The sequence below is a fragment of the Bufo bufo genome, chromosome 4 (assembly GCF_905171765.1).
Source record: "Bufo bufo chromosome 4, aBufBuf1.1, whole genome shotgun sequence".
Lineage (NCBI taxonomy): Eukaryota > Metazoa > Chordata > Amphibia > Anura > Bufonidae > Bufo > Bufo bufo.
The window spans coordinates 634,445,913-634,465,636 of NC_053392.1; the positions used below are offsets into that span (position 1 = coordinate 634,445,913).

At 57.8% G+C, this 19,724-nt stretch overlaps 1 protein-coding gene across 5 annotated transcripts in view; it reads left to right on the forward strand.

Moving 5' to 3' along the window:
- Positions 1 to 539: 539 nt before the first annotated feature.
- The window catches only part of LOC120999860 (cullin-9-like), a 41,344-nt gene continuing 22,159 nt past the window's right edge, over positions 540 to 19,724 (forward strand). For 2 of the 5 annotated variants that reach the window (XM_040430892.1, XM_040430895.1), the window contains exons 1-9: positions 5,508 to 5,673; positions 9,605 to 10,430; positions 13,116 to 13,365; positions 13,456 to 13,607; positions 13,677 to 13,995; positions 17,013 to 17,142; positions 17,265 to 17,472; positions 17,547 to 17,737; positions 17,810 to 18,030. In XM_040430892.1, the coding sequence (XP_040286826.1) occupies positions 9,612 to 10,430; positions 13,116 to 13,365; positions 13,456 to 13,607; positions 13,677 to 13,995; positions 17,013 to 17,142; positions 17,265 to 17,472; positions 17,547 to 17,737; positions 17,810 to 18,030 (2,290 nt within the window). In that variant the 5' untranslated portion in view covers positions 5,508 to 5,673; positions 9,605 to 9,611. Of the gene's footprint in view, positions 548 to 864; positions 868 to 5,507; positions 5,674 to 5,794; positions 5,816 to 9,604; positions 10,431 to 13,115; positions 13,366 to 13,455; positions 13,608 to 13,676; positions 13,996 to 17,012; positions 17,143 to 17,264; positions 17,473 to 17,546; positions 17,738 to 17,809; positions 18,031 to 19,724 lie in introns of those variants that run through there. The other 3 variants (XM_040430894.1, XM_040430896.1, XM_040430893.1) reach the window with 3 other exon arrangements.

The following is a 19,724-nucleotide window of genomic DNA, read 5'->3' on the forward strand; positions in this document are numbered from 1 at the left end:
AGGTGTCGTCCTTCCTCCCCAGCGGCAGGGTGTGTTACAGGGAGCTGAAGGTGCCCTCCTTCCTCACCAGCGGCAGTGTGTACCCCAGGGGGCCGAAGGTGTCGTCCTTCCCCCCCAGCGGCAGTGTGAACCCCAGGGAGCTGGAGGTGTCGTCGTTCCACCCCAGCGGCAGTGTGTGTTACAGGGAGCTGAAGGTGCCCTCCTTCCCCCCCAGCGGCAGTGTGTACCCCAGGGAGCTGAAGGTGTCGTCCTTCCTCTCCAGCGGCAGTGTGAACCCCAGGGAGCTGAAGGTGTCCTCCTTCCTCCCCAGCGGCAGTGTGTACCCCAGGGAGCTGAAGGTGTCGTCCTTCCTCCCCAGCGGCAGCCTGTGTTTCAGGGAGAGGAGCGAAGCACCCTCTCTCCCCAGCGGCAGCTTACCATAACAAGGGGAGACACCAATCACCCAGACGGCGCAGATGGGACCGTGGTCTCTGCGCCTGACCTACCGGGATGCTGGACAGCCTGTCCAGATCCCCCACTACCCTCACCAGGACAACAGGAGGAGGGGGTAAGTACAAATTCCCCTCCCCAGTTAACTCCTAACGTGGCCTCAGGGTTAACAGAGGTGATGTTAACCCCTACTGACTCCCATGTTCCTCTGGCTACTGAGCCGGACTATGGTCTCAGCACCCCAGCAGAAGAGCTGGCAGCTGGGCAGAGTGCAGTTGGCCTCTGCCCTCCCTCAAGTCCCCACAGCAAAATACCCAGGTGCAGTAACTGTTTCTTGTGGGTGGGTCACCCTTGTACCTGTTTGTTGTGGGTGGCTACTCGGGCATTTGGTTACTGTGGGTTGGTGGATCGACTAACGGAGGCACTGACCGACAGAAGGTCAGGTGCCTGGTTAGTCTTCCCCCCAAAGGGGAGATGTGTGACAAACTGCCATTTGCCACTGGGCATTGTAGAAAACTTATGGCTAGCCTCCTGCCCTACGACTATGGCCCCGGGACATATTACCCTTCAAGAACAGTGTAACAGAACTATGCCGCATGTCTGGACTGTTAATAGGACCGAACGCGGTTGGAATTTGTGACAGACCCATCCGTATGGATTAAAAAATGGCACCCAGATAGCTAATTTTATTGTATTTGTGTACTCTGAGCGGCATTCCCGTAATGATATGCCCTCAGACTTGAGCTATCTGGGAATATGTTAAATGTCTGTGTTTTCTGTGGGGGTGTGACATTGTGTGTTTGGGTGGTGATTCCTGTCCTGTTGTTCCCACATGTGTATTGGTGATTTCCCTTTGTCCTGAGAGATAATTGGATTACTCCTCGGGTGTCTCCAGGGCAGAGAGAAGGAAACCATGATGCAGTGTGGGGATGTGTTGTGTCTGTGTATCCTGAGTGCTACGTATCTGTCCTGTGTCACAGTCTTCCTTTTGGTCCCCTAGGGGCGTGTCCACCAGATGGGGACCTGCATAAATACGGGCGGGTAGCCCTCAATAAAGGGTTCATGTTTTTCTAACCCTTCAAAACGGAGCCTCATCTCGTTCTTGAGAGGGAAAATATGGGATCGTTACGCCGCTCTTCTTTTTACCGCTGAACCCGACTCTACCTCTGGAACGCGTGGATGAGGTTATACCAGCTGCCCTCGTACCCAGCAGCTTGCCAGGAAAAGGACGTCCCCAACGGCTGATACCCTCTCACTATCTGGGTAGCCGTTACACTCCTCTTCTGACACCCCTCCCCCTCCCCTGTAGGATAGCTCCTCCTCTAACACCCCTCCCCCTCCCCTGTAGGATAGCTCCTTCTGTAACACCCTGACCCCTCCCCTGTAGGATAGCCCCTCCTCTAACACCCCTCCCCCTCCCCTGTAGGACAGCTCCTTCTGTAACACCCTGACCCCTCCCCTGTAGGATAGCTCCTCCTCTAACACCCCTCCCCCTCCCCTGTAGGATAGCTCCTCCTCTGACACCCTGACCCCTCCCCTGTAGGATAGCTCCTCCTCTGACACCCTCACCCCTGCCCTGTAGGATAGCTCCTCCTCTAACACCCCTCCCCCTCCCCTGTAGGATAGCTCCTCCTCTAACACCCTGACCCCTCCCCATAGGATAGCTCCTCCTCTAACACCCTGACCCCTCCCTTGTAGGATAGCTCCTCCTCTAACACACTGACCTCTCCCCATTGGATAGCTCCTCCTCTGACACCCTGACCTGTAGGATAGCTCCTCTTCTGACACCCTGACCCCTCCCCTGTAGGATAGCTCCTCCTCTGACACCCTGACCCCTCCCCTGTAGGATAGCTCCTCCTCTGACACCCTCACCCCTCCCCTGTAGGATAGCTCCTCCTCTGACACCCTGACCCCTCCCCTGTAGGATAGCTCCTCCTTTAACACCCTGACCCCTCCACTGTAGGATAGCTCCTCCTCTAACACACTGATCCCTCCCTATAGGATAGCTCCTCCTCTGACACCCTGACCCCTCACCTGTAGGATAGCTCCTCCTCTGACACCCTGACCCCTACCCTGTAGGATAGCTCCTTCTGTAACACCCTGACCCCTCCCCTGTAGGATAGCTCCTCCTCTAACACCCTAACCCCTCCCCTGTAGGATAGCTCCTACTCTAACAAACTGACCCCTCCCCATAGGATAGCTCCTCCTCTAACACCCTGACCCCTCCCCTGTAGGATAGCTCCTCCTCTAACACCCTGACCCCTCCCCTGTAGGATAGCTCCTCCTCTAACACACTGACCCCTCCCCATAGGATAGCTCCTCTTCTAACACCCTGACCCCTCCCCTGTAGGATAGCTCCTCCTCTGACACCCTGAACCCTCCCCTGTAGGATAGCTCCTCCTCTAACACCCATCCCCCTCCCCTGTAGGATAGCTCCTTCTGTAACACCCTGACCCCTCCTCTGTAGAATAGCTCCTCCTCTGACACCCTGACCCCTGCCCTGTAGAATAGCTCCTCCTCTGACACCCTGACCACTCCCCTGTAGGATAGCTCCTCTAACACCCTGACCCCTCCTTTGTCGGATAGCTCCTCCTCTGACACCCTGACCACTCCCCTGTAGGATAGCTCCTCCTCTGACACCCATCCCCTCCCCTGTAGGATAGCTCCTCCTCTGACACCCTGAACCCTCCCCTGTAGGATAGCTCCTCCTCTGACACCCTGAACCCTCCCCTGTAGGATAGCTCCTCCTCTAACACCCCTCCCCCTCCCCTGTAGGATAGCTCCTCCTCTAACACCCTGACCCCTCCCCATAGGATAGCTCCTCCTCTAACACCCTGACCCCTCCCCTGTAGGATAGCTCCTCCTGAACTCTCCCCTGTAGGATAGCTCCTTCTGTAATACCCTGACCCCTCCCCTGTAGGATAGCTCCTTATCTGACACCCTGACCACTCCCCTGTAGGATAGCTCCTCCTCTGACACCCTGACCACTCCCCTGTAGGATAGCTCCTTCTCTGACACCCTGACCACTCCCCTGTAGGATAGCTCCTCCTCTGACACCCTGACCCCTCCCCTGTAGGATAGCTCCTCCTCTGACACCCTCACCCCTGCCCTGTAGGATAGCTCCTCCTCTAACACCCCTCCCCTGTAGGATAGCTCCTCCTCTAACACCCTGACCCCTCCCCATAGGATAGCTCCTCCTCTAACACCCTGACCCCTCCTCTGTAGGATAGCTCCTCCTGACCCCTCCCCTGTAGGATAGCTCCTTCTGTAATACCCTGACCCCTCCCCTGTAGGATAGCTCCTCCTCTGACACCCTGACCCCTCCCCTGTAGGATAGCTCCTCCTCTGACACCCTTCCCCCTCCACTGTAGGATAGCTCCTCCTCTGACACCCTGACCCCTCCCCTGTAGGATAGCTCCTCCTCTGACACCCTGACCACTCCCCTGTAGGATAGTTCCTCCTCTGACACCCTGACCCCTCCCCTGTAGGATAGCTCCTCCTCTGACACCCTGACCCCTCCCCTGTAGGATAGCTCCTCCTTTGACACCCTGACCCCTCCCCTGTAGGATAGCTCCTCCTATAACCCCTGACCACTCCCCTGTAGGATAGCTCCTCCTCTGACACCCTTCCCCCTCCACTGTAGGATAGCTCCTCCTCTGACACCCTGACCCCTCCCCATAGGATAGCTCCTCCTCTAACACCCTGACCCCTCCCCTGTAGGATAGCTCCTCCTCTGACACCCTGACCCCTCCCCATAGGATAGCTCCTCCTCTAACACCCCTCCCCCTCCCCTGTAGGATAGCTCCTCCTCTGACACCCTGACCCCTCCCCTGTAGGATAGTTCCTCCTCTGACACCCTGACCCCTCCCCTGTAGGATAGCTCCTCCTCTGACACCCTGACCCCTCCCCTGTAGGATAGCTCCTCCTTTGACACCCTGACCCCTCCCCTGTAGGATAGCTCCTCCTATAACCCCTGACCACTCCCCTGTAGGATAGCTCCTCCTCTGACACCCTTCCCCCTCCACTGTAGGATAGCTCCTCCTCTGACACCCTGAACCCTCCCCTGTAGGATAGCTCCTCCTCTGACACCCATCCCCCTCCCCTGTAGGATAGCTCCTCCTCTGACACCCATCCCCCTCCCCTGTAGGATAGCTCCTCCTCTGACACCCTGACCACTCCCCTGTAGGATAGCTCCTCCTCTGACACCCTCACCCCTGCCCTGTAGGATAGCTCCTCCTCTAACACCCCTCCCCTGTAGGATAGCTCCTCCTCTAACACCCTGACCCCTCCCCATAGGATAGCTCCTCCTCTAACACCCTGACCCCTCCTCTGTAGGATAGCTCCTCCTGACCCCTCCCCTGTAGGATAGCTCCTCCTCTAACACCCTGACCCCTCCTCTGTAGGATAGCTCCTCTTGACCCCTCCCCTGTAGGATAGCTCCTTCTGTAATACCCTGACCCCTCCCCTGTAGGATAGCTCCTTCTGTAATACCCTGACCCCTCCCCTGTAGGATAGCTCCTCCTCTGACACCCTGACCCCTCCCCTGTAGGATAGCTCCTTCTCTGACACCCTGACCACTCCCCTGTAGGATAGCTCCTCCTCTGACACCCTGACCCCTCCCCTGTAGGATAGCTCCTCCTCTGACACCCTGAACCCTCCCCTGTAGGATAGCTCCTCCTCTGACACCCTGACCCCTCCCCTGTAGGATAGCTCCTCCTCTGACACCCTGACCCCTCCCCTGTAGGATAGCTCCTCCTCTGACACCCTGGCCCCTCCCCTGTAGGATAGCTCCTCCTCTGACACTCTGACTCCTCCCCTGTAGGATAGCTCCTCCTATAACCCCTGACCCCGCCCCTGTAAAATAGCTCCTCCTCTAACCCACTGACTCCTCACCTGCAGAATAGCCCCTCCTCTATCAGCTCTCTGATATGTCTAATCCCACCCCTTTTGTCCGGGACTACTCCCCTTTCTGACCCCTCCCCCTGTATAACTCCTCCCCTGCCACGCTCCTTGTGACACCTGCTAACAGTTCAGCTTCTTTGCCTGGGCAGGATGAGGTGGGCGGGGCTGGATGTCACGTGATCGACTGACCCGGAAGACGAGAGTATGGCGTGGCACTGGGAGCTGAGCGGATGAGACCCGGTGATGTCGGGTGTCCGGGTAAGTCCCCGCCCCCCTAGGGATCTGACTGTGCACGGAGAGACGGAAGTAACGGGATGACAGTACCGGACGCCGCCGCCAGAGGTCAGTGTCCGGCCGCACCTGGCTCCTGCCTGCTGTTCACGGAGATGTCCACAAGAGGGCGCTCCACAAACATCAGCAAGGACAGTCACGTGACCTGTCACAACTCTGAAGTGACCTCATCGCCTGGCCTGTGATAACCCCTGTATGCAGTGATGTCATCGCCTGGCCTGTGATAACCCCTGTATGCAGTGATGTCATCGCCTGGCCTGTGATAACCCCTGTATGCAGTGATGTCATCGCCTGGCCTGTGATAACCCTTGTATGTAGTGATGTCATAGCCTGGCCTGTGATAACCCCTGTATGCAGTGATGTCATAGCCTGGCCTGTGATAACCCCTGTATGCAGTGATGTCCTCGCCTGGCCTGTGATAACCCCTGTATGCAGTGATGTCATCGCCTGGCCTGTGATAACCCCTGTATGCAGTGATGTCATCGCCTGGCCTGTGATGACCCCTGTATGCAGTGATGTCATTGCCTGGCCTGTGATAACCCCTGTATGTAGTGATGTCATCGCCTGGCCTGTGATGACCCCTGTATGCAGTGATGTCATCGCCTGGCCTGTGATAACCCCTGTATGCAGTGATGTCATCGCCTGGCCTGTGATGACCCCTGTATGCAGTGATGTCATTGCCTGGCCTGTGATAACCCCTGTATGTAGTGATGTCATAGCCTGGCCTGTGATAACCCCTGTATGTAGTGATGTCATCGCCTGGCCTGTGATAACCCCTGTATGCAGTGACCTCATCGCCTGGCCTGTGATGACCCCTGTATGCAGTGATGTCATTGCCTGGCCTGTGATAACCCCTGTATGTAGTAATGTCATAGCCTGTCCTGTGATAACCCCTGTATGTAGTGATGTCATCGCCTGGCCTGTGATAACCCCTGTATGTAGTGATGTCATCGCCTGGCCTGTGATAACCCCTGTATGTAGTGATGTCATCGCCTGGCCTGTGATAACCCCTGTATGTAGTGATGTCATCGCCTGGCCTGTGATAACCCCTGTATGTAGTGATGTCATCGCCTGGCCTGTGATGACCCCTGTATGCAGTGATGTCATCGCCTGGCCTGTGATAACTCCTGTATGTAGTGATGTCCTGGCCTGGCCTGTGATAACCCCTGTATGTAGTGATGTCATCGCCTGGCCTGTGATAACCCCTGTATGCAGTGATGTCCTCGCCTGGCCTGTGATGACCCCTGTATGCAGTGATGTCATTGCCTGGCCTGTGATAACCCCTGTATGTAGTGATGTCATAGCCTGGCCTGTGATAACCCCTGTATGTAGTGATGTCATCGCCTGGCCTGTGATAACCCCTGTATGCAGTGACCTCATCGCCTGGCCTGTGATGACCCCTGTATGCAGTGATGTCATTGCCTGGCCTGTGATAACCCCTGTATGTAGTGATGTCATAGCCTGTCCTGTGATAACCCCTGTATGTAGTGATGTCATCGCCTGGCCTGTGATAACCCCTGTATGTAGTGATGTCATCGCCTGGCCTGTGATAACCCCTGTATGTAGTGATGTCATCGCCTGGCCTGTGATAACCCCTGTATGTAGTGATGTCATCGCCTGGCCTGTGATGACCCCTGTATGCAGTGATGTCATCGCCTGGCCTGTGATAACTCCTGTATGTAGTGATGTCCTCGCCTGGCCTGTGATAACCCCTGTATGTAGTGATGTCATCGCCTGGCCTGTGATAACCCCTGTATGCAGTGATGTCATCGCCTGGCCTGTGATAACCCCTGTATGTAGTGATGTCATAGCCTGGCCTGTGATAACCCCTGTATGTAGTGATGTCCTCGTCTGGCCTGTGATGACCCCTGTATGCAGTGATGTCATCGCCTGGCCTGTGATGACCCCTGTATGCAGTGATGTCATCGCCTGGCCTGTGATAACCCCTGTATGTAGTGATGTCATCGCCTGGCTTGTGATAACCCCTGTATGCAGTGATGTCATCGCCTGGCCTGTGATAACCCCTGTATGTAGTGATGTCATCGCCTGGCCTGTGATAACCCCTGTATGCAGTGATGTCATCGCCTGGCCTGTGATAACCCCTGTATGTAGTGATGTCATCGCCTGGCCTGTGATAACCCCTGTATGTAGTGATGTCATCGCCTGGCCTGTGATAACCCCTGTATGCAGTGATGTCATCGCCTGGCCTGTGATAACCCCTGTATGCAGTGATGTCATCGCCTGGCCTGTGATAACCCTTGTATGTAGTGATGTCATCGCCTGGCCTGTGATAACCCCTGTATGTAGTGATGTCATCGCCTGGCCTGTGATAACCCCTGTATGCAGTGATGTCTTTGCCTGGCTTGTGATAACCCCTGTATGCAGTGATGTCATCGCCTGGCCTGTGATAACCCCTGTATGTAGTGATGTCATCGCCTGGCCTGTGATAACCCCTGTATGTATTGATGTCATCGCCTGGGCTGTGATAACCCCTGTATGCAGTGATGTCATCGCCTGGCCTGTGATAACCCCTGTATGCAGTGATGTCTTTGCCTGGCTTGTGATAACCCCTGTATGCAGTGATGTCATCGCCTGGCCTGTGATAACCCCTGTATGTAGTGATGTCATCGCCTGGCCTGTGATAACCCCTGTATGTAGTGATGTCATCGCCTGGCCTGTGATAACCCCTGTATGCAGTGATGTCATCGCCTGGCCTGTGATAACCCCTGTATGCAGTGATGTCTTTGCCTGGCCTGTGATAACCCCTGTATGTAGTGATGTCATCGCCTGGCCTGTGATAACCCCTGTATGCAGTGATGTCATCGCCTGGCCTGTGATAACCCCTGTATGTAGTGATGTCATTGCCTGGCCTGTGATAACCCCTGTATGCAGTGATGTCATCGCCTGGCCTGTGATAACCCCTGTATGTAGTGATGTCATAGCCTGGCCTGTGATAACCCCTGTATGTAGTGATGTCCTCGCCTGGCCTGTGATGACCCCTGTATGCAGTGATGTCATCGCCTGGCCTGTGATGACCCCTGTATGCAGTGATGTCATCGCCTGGCCTGTGATAACCCCTGTATGTAGTGATGTCATCGCCTGGCTTGTGATAACCCCTGTATGCAGTGATGTCATCGCCTGGCCTGTGATAACCCCTGTATGTAGTGATGTCATCGCCTGGCCTGTGATAACCCCTGTATGCAGTGATGTCATCGCCTGGCCTCTGATAACCCTTGTATGTAGTGATGTCATCGCCTGGCCTGTGATAACCCCTGTATGTAGTGATGTCATCGCCTGGCCTGTGATAACCCCTGTATGCAGTGATGTCATCGCCTGGCCTGTGATAACCCCTGTATGCAGTGATGTCATCGCCTGGCCTGTGATAACCCTTGTATGTAGTGATGTCATCGCCTGGCCTGTGATAACCCCTGTATGTAGTGATGTCATCGCCTGGCCTGTGATAACCCCTGTATGCAGTGATGTCTTTGCCTGGCTTGTGATAACCCCTGTATGCAGTGATGTCATCGCCTGGCCTGTGATAACCCCTGTATGTAGTGATGTCATCGCCTGGCCTGTGATAACCCCTGTATGTATTGATGTCATCGCCTGGCCTGTGATAACCCCTGTATGCAGTGATGTCATCGCCTGGCCTGTGATAACCCCTGTATGCAGTGATGTCTTTGCCTGGCTTGTGATAACCCCTGTATGCAGTGATGTCATCGCCTGGCCTGTGATAACCCCTGTATGTAGTGATGTCATCGCCTGGCCTGTGATAACCCCTGTATGCAGTGATGTCTTTGCCTGGCCTGTGATAACCCCTGTATGTAGTGATGTCATCGCCTGGCCTGTGATAACCCCTGTATGTAGTGATGTCATCGCCTGGCCTGTGATAACCCCTGTATGCAGTGATGTCATCGCCTGGCTTGTGATAACCCCTGTATGCAGTGATGTCATCCTCCTTTTCTCCTGTTCCACTTCCTAGTGTCGCCATGTCGGTGGGGGAGCGGAGGAACGGCAATCTGCTGGTCCAGCTGGGTCCGAAGCTGCAGGCCCAGCCCGAGGAGCTCCTGCGCCAGCGATGGAGTGCGGACGGTCATGTGGAGTATCTGATCCGCTGGGCGGTGCAGAACATGGAGGAGACAGGAGCCGGCAGCGGTGGAACCACCTCACAAGCGGAGAACAAGTCCTCCAACATCCTCATGTGGATGTCAGCTGAGGAAGTCTACAGCAACTGTCCCACCCTGCTGGGGAAGCGGAAGCCTGAGGGGCCCGGGGTCCCACAGGAGAAGACTTCCGGGGCCCCAGATGAAGGCGCTCTGCAGGAAATGACCGAGGACGTTCGGATGCTGGTACAGAGAGCGGCCCGTCAGATGTCGCCCAGCTGTGGTCCCGACTCGTCTATCCTCAACACCATCCACGTGCTGAGCGCTTACGCCAGTATCGGCTCGCTGGCCGGCGTCTTCAAGGAGACGGGAGCGCTGGACCTGCTGATGAAGATGCTCTGCAACCCAGAGAAGCAGATCCGCAAAAACGCCGGCAAGATGCTGCGCGCGCTGGCGTCTCATGATGCAGGTGGGGGCGGCTGCGCAGTGCATGGTGGCACATCCGTGGGGCTCGGGCACGCCATGACGGGCAGTTGTGTGTGTTTTGCAGGAAGTCGCGCCCACGTCTTGTTGTCCCTCAGTCAGCAGGACGGCATTGAGCAACACATGGATTTCGAGTCGCGCTTTACACTGCTGCAGCTCTTTGCCGAGACCACCAGCTCGGAGGAACATTGCATCTCTTTTGATGGCATCCACCTACCACAGGTAAGTTATGGGTAGTCCTTACCATGTGATACTATGGGTCTGGAAGTGAGGAGCCCACAGCTGCCTCTACGAATGAGAGGAGGCTGCAGATGTCCTCTACGGGGGAGGAGTGGAGGCTGTAGATGTCCTCCACGGGGGAGGAGTGGAGGCTGTAGATGTCCTCCGGGAGGTGGAGAGAGGAGGCTGTAGATGTCCTCCACGGGGGAGGAGCGGAGGCTGCAGATGTCGTCCTCCGGGAGGTGAGGAGCGGAGGCTGCAGATGTCCTCCGGGAGGTGAGGAGCAGAGGCCGCAGGTGTCCTCCGGGAGGTGAGCAGCGGAGGCCGCAGGTGTCCTCCGGGAGGTGAGCAGCGGAGGCCGCAGGTGTCCTCCGGGAGGTGAGGAGTGGAGGCTGCAGATGTCCTCCACGGGGGAGGAGTGGAGGCTGTAGATGTCCTCCGGGAGGTGAGGAGCGGAGGCTGCAGGTGTCCTCTGGGAGGTGAGGAGCGGAAACTGCAGGTGTCCTCCGGGAGGTGAGGAGCGGAGGCTGCAGGTGTCCTCCGGGAGGTGAGGAGCGGAGGCTGCAGGTGTCCTCCAGGAGGTGAGGAGCGGAGGCGGTAGATGTCCTTCCGCGGGTGAGGAGTGGAGGCTGTAGATGTCCTCCACGGGGGAGGAGTGGAGGCTGTAGATGTCCTCCACGGGGGAGGAGTGGAGGCTGTAGATGTCCTCCACGGGGGAGGAGTGGAGGCTGTAGATGTCCTCCACGGGGGAGGAGCGGAGGCTGTAGATGTCCTCCACAGGGGAGGAGCGGAGGCTGCAGGTGTCCTCCGGGAGGTGAGGAGCGGAGGCTGCAGGTGTCCTCCAGGAGGTGAGGAGCGGAGGCGGTAGATGTCCTTCCGCGGGTGAGGAGTGGAGGCTGTAGATGTCCTCCACGGGGGAGGAGTGGAGGCTGTAGATGTCCTCCACGGGGGAGGAGTGGAGGCTGTAGATGTCCTCCACGGGGGAGGAGTGGAGGCTGTAGATGTCCTCCACGGGGGAGGAGCGGAGGCTGTAGATGTCCTCCACAGGGGAGGAGCGGAGGCTGTAGATGTCCTCCGGGAGGTGAGGAGCGGAGGCTGTAGATGTCCTCCACGGGGGAGGAGCGGAGGCTGTAGATGTCCTCCACGGGGGAGGAGCGGAGGCTGTAGATGTCCTCCACGGGGGAGGAACGGAGGCTGTAGATGTCCTCCACGGGGGAGGAGCGGAGGCTGTAGATGTCCTCCACGGGGGAGGAGCAGAGGCTGTAGATGTCCTCCACGGGGGAGGAGCGGAGGCTGTAGATGTCCTCCACGGGGGAGGAGCGGAGGCTGTAGATGTCCTCCACGGGGGAGGAGCGGAGGCTGTAGATGTCCTCCACGGGGGAGGAGCGGAGGCTGTAGATGTCCTCCACGGGGGAGGAGCGGAGGCTGTAGATGTCCTCCACGGGGGAGGAGCGGAGGCTGTAGATGTCCTCCACGGGGGAGGAGCGGAGGCTGTAGATGTCCTCCACGGGGGAGGAGCGGAGGCTGTAGATGTCCTCCACGGGGGAGGAGCGGAGGCTGTAGATGTCCTCCACGGGGGAGGAGCGGAGGCTGTAGATGTCCTCCACGGGGGAGGAGCGGAGGCTGTAGATGTCCTCCACGGGGGAGGAGCGGAGGCTGTAGATGTCCTCCACGGGGGAGGAGCGGAGGCTGCAGATGTCCTCCGGAAGGTGAGGAGCGGAGGCTGCAGATGTCCCCCGGGAGGTGAGGAGCGGAGGCTGCAGATGTCCTTTGGGAGGTGGAAAGAGGAGGCCGCAGTCCCCTGGGAGGTGAGGAGCGGAGGCTGCAGGTGTCCTCCGGGAGGTGAGGAGAGGAGGCTGCAGATGTCCTCCGGGAGGTGAGGAGCAGAGGCTGCAGATGTCCTCCACGGGGGAGGAGCGGAGGCTGTAGATGTCCTCCACGGGGGAGGAGCGGAGGCTGTAGATGTCCTCCACGGGGGAGGAGCGGAGGCTGTAGATGTCCTCCACGGGGGAGGAGCGGAGGCTGCAGATGTCCTCCGGAGGGTGAGGAGCGGAGGCTGCAGATGTCCTCCGGGAGGTGAGGAGCGGAGGCTGCAGATGTCCTCCACGGGGGAGGATCGGAGGCTGCAGATGTCCTCCGGGAGGTGAGGAGCGGAGGCTGCAGATGTCCTCCGGGAGGTGAGGAGCGGAGGCTGCAGATGTCCTCCGGGAGGTGAGGAGCGGAGGCTGCAGATGTCCTCCGGGAGGTGAGGAGCGGAGGCTGCAGATGTCCCCCGGGAGGTGAGGAGCGGAGGCTGCAGATGTCCTCCGGGAGGTGGAAAGAGGAGGCCGCAGTCCCCTGGGAGGTGAGGAGCGGAGGCTGCAGGTGTCCTCTGGGAGGTGAGGAGCGGAGGCTGCAGGTGTCCTCTGGGAGGTGAGTAGCGGAGGTTGCAGATGTCCCCCGGGAGGTGAGGAGCGGAGGCCGCAGACGTCCTCCGGGAGGTGAGGAGCGGAGGCCGCAGACGTCCTCCGGGAGGTGAGGAGCGGAGGCCGCAGGTGTCCTCCGGGAGGTGAGGAGCGGAGGCCGCAGACGTCCTCCGGGAGGTGAGGAGCGGAGGCCGCAGATGTCCTCCGGGAGGTGAGGACCCCGGTTTTCCGGTAGAGATCTAGTAGAAGCCCCCCAATGTTCCTCTGGTCTTCTCTTTGTCAGATTCCGGGGAAGCAGCTGTTCTCGCTGGTGAAGCGTTACCTGTGTGTGACATCACTGCTGGACCAACTGAGCAGCGACCGGCCGGACCAGAACCAGGGCACCCGCCTCCAGCGCCAGTTTGACTTCTGCATGGCCATGGGCAGCCTCATCTGTGAGCTGGTGCGGGTCATGGGCTGGAGGATGGACAGGCAGCAGTTCTGGGCGCGGCGTCCTCCGAGGTGCAGCGCATGCGCGGATGTCTCCAGCACAGGTTGTCGCCCAGCTTTCCCAGGAAGGAGCGGTGAATAACTCCTATCTGCTGGGACCCGGGGACCTCATAGTGATTTTTTTCCCCCTGCAGAGACCCAGGAGTTATGGGTGGTGGACCCTGCGCTGGGAGGTGAGAGCCTCTCGCAGGGTGACTGGTGGGAACTTCTCTTCCTAATCCGACAACTGGACCATGAGAACCAAGAGAAAATGCTGGAGGTTGTCAGACAGAATGTGGAGACGCAGGTGAGCTGTGACAGGCAGAGCTACCTGAGGACCTCCTGCCATCCCCTCATTCTTCTCCCTCTGCTGCAGGATCCTCTCGCTCTCCTCCAGGTGTCGGTGCCTCCCAGTGCAGCGCAGGAGGTGGTGCGGCGCCTCAGTCAGCACTGTCGGGGCCAACACCTGTGTGACCTGCAGAACTTACACCTCTACATCTGCTCCTGTTCAACCCCAGCACCTCAGAAGTCCTGGCCCGGTCCTGAAGATGTGGAGATAAGGTCCCAGAGACCACCAGAGGCAGGAGATGGAAAGTCCGACCTCCAGATCCTGAACATCCTGCTCCTGCTGGAAGGACTACAACTCTCAGCCACTGAGGAGGACCCGGCGGGTGAGAGTCCACAAAATGTTACCGGTACATCGATTAGTAGAATGGAGGCCTCTCCCAAACTGATCCAACCACGAGGGGCAGAGGTCCAATGTCAGTGTATGAAGGAGCAGAGCTCCACGCCTCGTAGTGTATGATGGAGCAGAGCTCCATGCCTCGTAGTGTATGAAGGAGCAGAGCTCCACACCTCATAGTGTATGAAGGAGCAGAGCTCCACGCCTCGTAGTGTATGAAGGAGCAGAGCTCCACGCCTCGTAGTGTATGAAGGAGCAGAGCTCCACGCCTCAGTGTATGAAGGAGCAGAGCTCCACGCCTCGTAGTGTATGATGGAGCAGAGCTCCATGCCTCGTAGTGTATGAAGGAGCAGAGCTCCACGCCTCGTAGTGTATGATGGTGCAGAGCTCCACGCCTCGTAGTGTATGAAGGAGCAGAGCTCCACGCCTCGTAGTGTATGATGGTGCAGAGCTCCACGCCTCGTAGTGTATGAAGGAGCAGAGCTCCACGCCTCGTAGTGTATGAAGGAGCAGAGCTCCACGCCTCGTAGTGTATGATGGAGCAGAGCTCCATGCCTCGTAGTGTATGATGGAGCAGAGCTCCACGCCTCGTAGTGTATGATGGAGCAGAGCTCCATGCCTCGTAGTGTATGAAGGAGCAGAGCTCCACGCCTCGTAGTGTATGATGGAGCAGAGCTCCACGCCTCGTAGTGTATGAAGGAGCAGAGCTCCACGCCTCGTAGTGTATGAAGGAGCAGAGCTCCACGCCTCGTAGTGTATGAAGGAGCAGAGCTCCACGCCTCGTAGTGTATGATGGTGCAGAGCTCCACGCGTCGTAGTGTATGAAGGAGCAGAGCTCCACGCCTCATAGTGTATGATGGCGCAGAGCTCCACGCCTCGTAGTGTATGATGGCGCAGAGCTCCACGCCTCGTAGTGTATGATGGCGCAGAGCTCCACGCTTCGTAGTGTATGATGGCGCAGAGCTCCACGCCTCGTAGTGTATGATGGAGCAGAACTCCACGCCTCGTAATGTTGGTGTATGATGGTGCAGAGCTCCACGCCTCGTAGTGTATGATGGAACAGAGCTCCACGCCTCGTAGTGTATGATGGAGCAGAGCTCCACGCGTCGTAGTGTATGAAGGAGCAGAGCTCCACGCCTCATAGTGTATGATGGCGCAGAGCTCCACGCCTCGTAGTGTATGATGGCGCAGAGCTCCACGCCTCGTAGTGTATGATGGCGCAGAGCTCCACGCCTCGTAGTGTATGATGGCGCAGAGCTCCACGCTTCGTAGTGTATGATGGCGCAGAGCTCCACGCCTCGTAGTGTATGATGGAGCAGAGCTCCACGCCTCGTAATGTTGGTGTATGATGGTGCAGAGCTCCACGCCTCATAGTGTATGATGGAACAGAGCTCCACGCCTCGTAGTGTATGATGGAGCAGAGCTCCACGCCTCGTAGTGTATGATGGAGCAGAGCAGAGCTCCACGCCTCGTAGTGTATGAAGGAGCAGAGCTCCACGCCTCGTAGTGTATGAAGGAGCAGAGCTCCACGCCTCGTAGTGTATGATGGCGTAGAGCTCCACACCTCGTAGTGTTGGTGTATGATGGCACTGCACCTTACGTAGTGTATGATGGCGCAGAGCTCCACGCCTCGTAGTGTATGATGGCGCAGAGCTCCACGCCTCGTAGTGTTAGTGTATGATGGCGCAGAGATCCACGCCTCGTAGTGTTGGTGTATGATGGTGCAGAGCTCCACGCCTCGTAGTGTATGATGGCGCAGAGCTCCACGCCTCATTGTGTTGGTGTATGATGGCGTAGAGCTCCACGCTTGGTAATGTTGGTGTATGATGGCGTAGAGCTCCACACCTCGTAGTGTTGGTGTATGATGGCACTGCACCTTGCGTAGTGTATGATGGCGTAGAGCTCCACGCCTCGTAGTGTCGGTGTATGATGGCGCAGAGCTCCACGCCTCGTAGTGTCGGTGTATGAAGGAGCAGAGCTCCTCGCCTCATTGTGTTGGTGTATGATGGCGCAGAGCTCCACGCCTCGTAGTGTTGGTGTATGATGGTGCAGATCTCCACGTCTCGTAGTGTTGGTGTATGATGGCGTAGAGCTCCACGCCTCATAGTGTTGGTGTATGATGGCGCAGAGCTCCACACCTCGTAGTGTTGGTGTATTATGGTGCAGAGCTCCACGCCTCGTAGTGTTGGTGTATGATGGCGTAGAGCTCCACGCCTCGTATGGTTGGTGTATGATGGTGCAGAGCTCCACGCCTCGTAGTGTATGATGGTGTAGAGCTCCACACCTCGTAGTGTTGGTGTATTATGGTGCAGAGCTCCACGCCTCGTAGTGTTGGTGTATGATGGCGTAGAGCTCCACGCCTCGTATGGTTGGTGTATGATGGTGCAGAGCTCCACGCCTCGTAGTGTATGATGGTGTAGAGCTCCACGCCTCGTAGTGTTGGTGTATGATGGTGCAGAGCTCCACGCCTCGTAATGTTGGTGTATGATGGCGTAGAGCTCCACGCCTCGTAGTGTTGGTGTATGATGGTGCAGAGCTCCACGCCTCGTAGTGTTGGTGTATGATGGTGCAGAGCTCCACGCCTCGTAGTGTATGATGGTGTAGAGCTCCACGCCTCGTAGTGTTGGTGTATGATGGTGCAGAGCTCCACGCCTCGTAATGTTGGTGTATGATGGCGTAGATCTCCACGCCTCGTAGTGTTGGTGTATGATGGTGCAGAGCTCCACGCCTCGTAGTGTATGATGGCGCACAGCTCCACGCCTCATTGTGTTGGTGTATGATGGTGCAGAGCTCCACGCCTCGTAATGTTGGTGTATGATGGCGTAGAGCTCCACGCCTCGTAGTGTTGGTGTATGATGGCGTAGAGCTCCACGCCTCATGGTGTATGATGGCACTGCACCTTGCGTAGTGTATGAGCTTGCTTCCCCAGTTTTATTCCGGGGGTATAAGGGGCGGCAGCCATTCTGAGCCTCCCCGTTGCAGCGTCATGTGACTGACCTTTGATATAACGTGGGGCCTTGTCCTGTTTAGGAGCCAGCAGTGAGGAGAAGATGGAGGTGAGGAGGTCTCTGGAGAGCTGCCGGTCACTGGTGCTGAACCTCCAACGGGGGAGGCGTGGTGACGGGGAGAGCAGGAGCTCCTTCGGAGAGTCCACGCTACGGTATGGACACGGTGGTCAGGTGATGTCCTCGTTACTGGGGGCGTGGTTACACAGTGATTATCAGCCAATGAAAGCCTCAGAAGTATCTATAGGATGATGAGGATTATTTTACTTGCCTTCAGTGAGAAGATGGTGAAGATGTTGGTTGAGCTGTTGATGTCTCAGATGAAGGAGAAGCTTGTGGTGGTGACGAGTCTGCAGCTCACCTACCTGCTCATGTCCAAGTATGACTGGCGGGTGCTGTTTGCCACGGAGGGAGGGGTGCGGGCGGTGCTGGGCTGTATGCAGGAGCACCAGTCCTCGCTTGCCATCCAGCACATTGGTCTGGCGGTGAGTACCTGCCCTTCCTGCCTCCCTGGCGGTGTGCGGCCTCCACCCTGTAATCTGCGCTCCTTCCTTGGCAGGTCCTGAAGGTGCTGACCGGGGTGGGAAGCTGTGACCTGCGAGGAAGCTCCCGCCGCTACAACCTGAATCCGGGGGACGCTCAGGTGATGAAGGAAATCTTCTCCAGCATCGGATCGGCTGCCAGCGGGAGCTCCACCAGCCTCCTGAGGGCCATCCCCGAGGCCATCAGCAAGCTGCAGAGCACAGAGGGGTAAGGCTCCAGAGCAGCGGCGCCATCCGCCCTGCAGCCGCCGCTCTCACATCACCGCCTTCTACCTTTCAGGTGCTTGACCTCCGTGTACAACGGGCTGCTGGTCATCCGGATGCTGACCGACAACCATGAAGCTCTGTCTGAGCAGCTGTCCGGGGGCGAGCTGTCCGACATCCTCCACAGCGTCACCGGAGACAGCAACTCCACCTTCAGCAGCCTGGATGTCTCCATGCAGAAACGGCTCCAGGACCTGATAAAGAGCAGTCAGGAGAAGAGCGGCACCGAGGCCAAAGGTACCTCCACCATGACGTCCCTGCCGCACCCTGCTCTTCTGTGCTTCCTTCTGCTCTTCTGTGCCTCCTTCTGCTCATCACCCCTCCTGTGCTTCCTTCTGCTCATCACCCCTCCTGTGCTTCCTCCTGCTCATCACCCCTCCTGTGCCTCCTTCTGCTCATCACCCCTCCTGTGCCTCCTTCTGCTCATCACCCCTCCTGTGCTTCCTTCTGCTCATCACCCCTCCTGTGCTTCCTCCTGCTCATCACCCCTCCTGTGCCTCCTTCTGCTCATCACCCCTCCTGTGCCTCCTTCTGCTCATCACCCCTCCTGTGCCTCCTTCTGCTCATCACCCCTCCTGTGCCTCCTTCTGCTCATCACCCCTCCTGTGCTTCCTTCTGCTCATCACCCCCTCCTGTGCTTCCTTCTGCTCATCACCCCCTCCCGTGCTTCCTCCTGCTCATCACCCCTCCTGTGCCTCCTCCTGCTCATCACCCCTCCTGTGCTTCCTTCTGCTCATCACCCCTCCTGTGCTTCCTTCTGCTCATCACCCCCTCCCGTGCTTCCTCCTGCTCATCACCCCTCCTGTGCCTCCTCCTGCTCATCACCCCTCCTGTGCCTCCTTCTGCTCATCACCCCTCCTGTGCTTCCTTCTACTCATCACCCCTCCTGTGCCTCCTTCTGCTCATCACCCCTCCTGTGCCTCCTCCTGCTCATCACCCCTCCTGTGCTTCCTTCTGCTCATCACCCCTCCTGTGCTTCCTTCTGCTCATCACCCCTCCTGTGCTTCCTTCTGCTCATCACCCCTCCTGTGCTTCCTTCTGCTCATCACCCCTCCTGTGCCTCCTCCTGCTCATCACCCCTCCTGTGCTTCCTCCTGCTCATCACCCCTCCTGTGCTTCCTTCTGCTCATCACCCCTCCTGTGCTTCCTTCTGCTCATCACCCCTCCTGTGCTTCCTTCTGCTCATCACCCCTCCTGTGCCTCCTTCTGCTCATCACCCCTCCTGTGCCTCCTCCTGCTCATCACCCCTCCTGTGCTTCCTTCTGCTCATCACCCCTCCTGTGCCTCCTCCTGCTCATCACCCCTCCTGTGCTTCCTTCTGCAGATCACCCCCTCCTGTGCTTCCTTCTGCTCATCACCCCTCCTGTGCCTCCTCCTGCTCATCACCAATCCTGTGCTTCCTTCTACTCATCACCCCTCCTGTGCCTCCTTCTGCTCATCACCCCTCCTGTGCCTCCTCCTGCTCATCTCCCCTCCTGTGCTTCCTTCTGCTCATCACCCCTCCTGTGCCTCCTCCTGCTCATCACCCCTCCTGTGCCTCCTCCTGCTCATCACCCCTCCTGTGCTTCCTTCTGCTCATCACCCCTCCTGTGCTTCCTTCTGCTCATCACCCCTCCTGTGCTTCCTCCTGCTCATCACCCCTCCTGTGCCTCCTTCTGCTCATCACCCCTCCTGTGCTTCCTTCTGCTCATCACCCCCTCCCGTGCTTCCTCCTGCTCATCACCCCCTCCCGTGCTTCCTCCTGCTCATCACCCCCTCCCGTTCTTCCTCCTGCTCATCACCCCTCCTGTGCTTCCTTCTGCTCATCACCCCTCCTGTGCTTCCTTCTGCTCATCACCCCCTCCCGTGCTTCCTCCTGCTCATCACCCCTCCTGTGCCTCCTTCTGCTCATCACCCCTCCTGTGCCTCCTTCTGCTCATCACCCCTCCTGT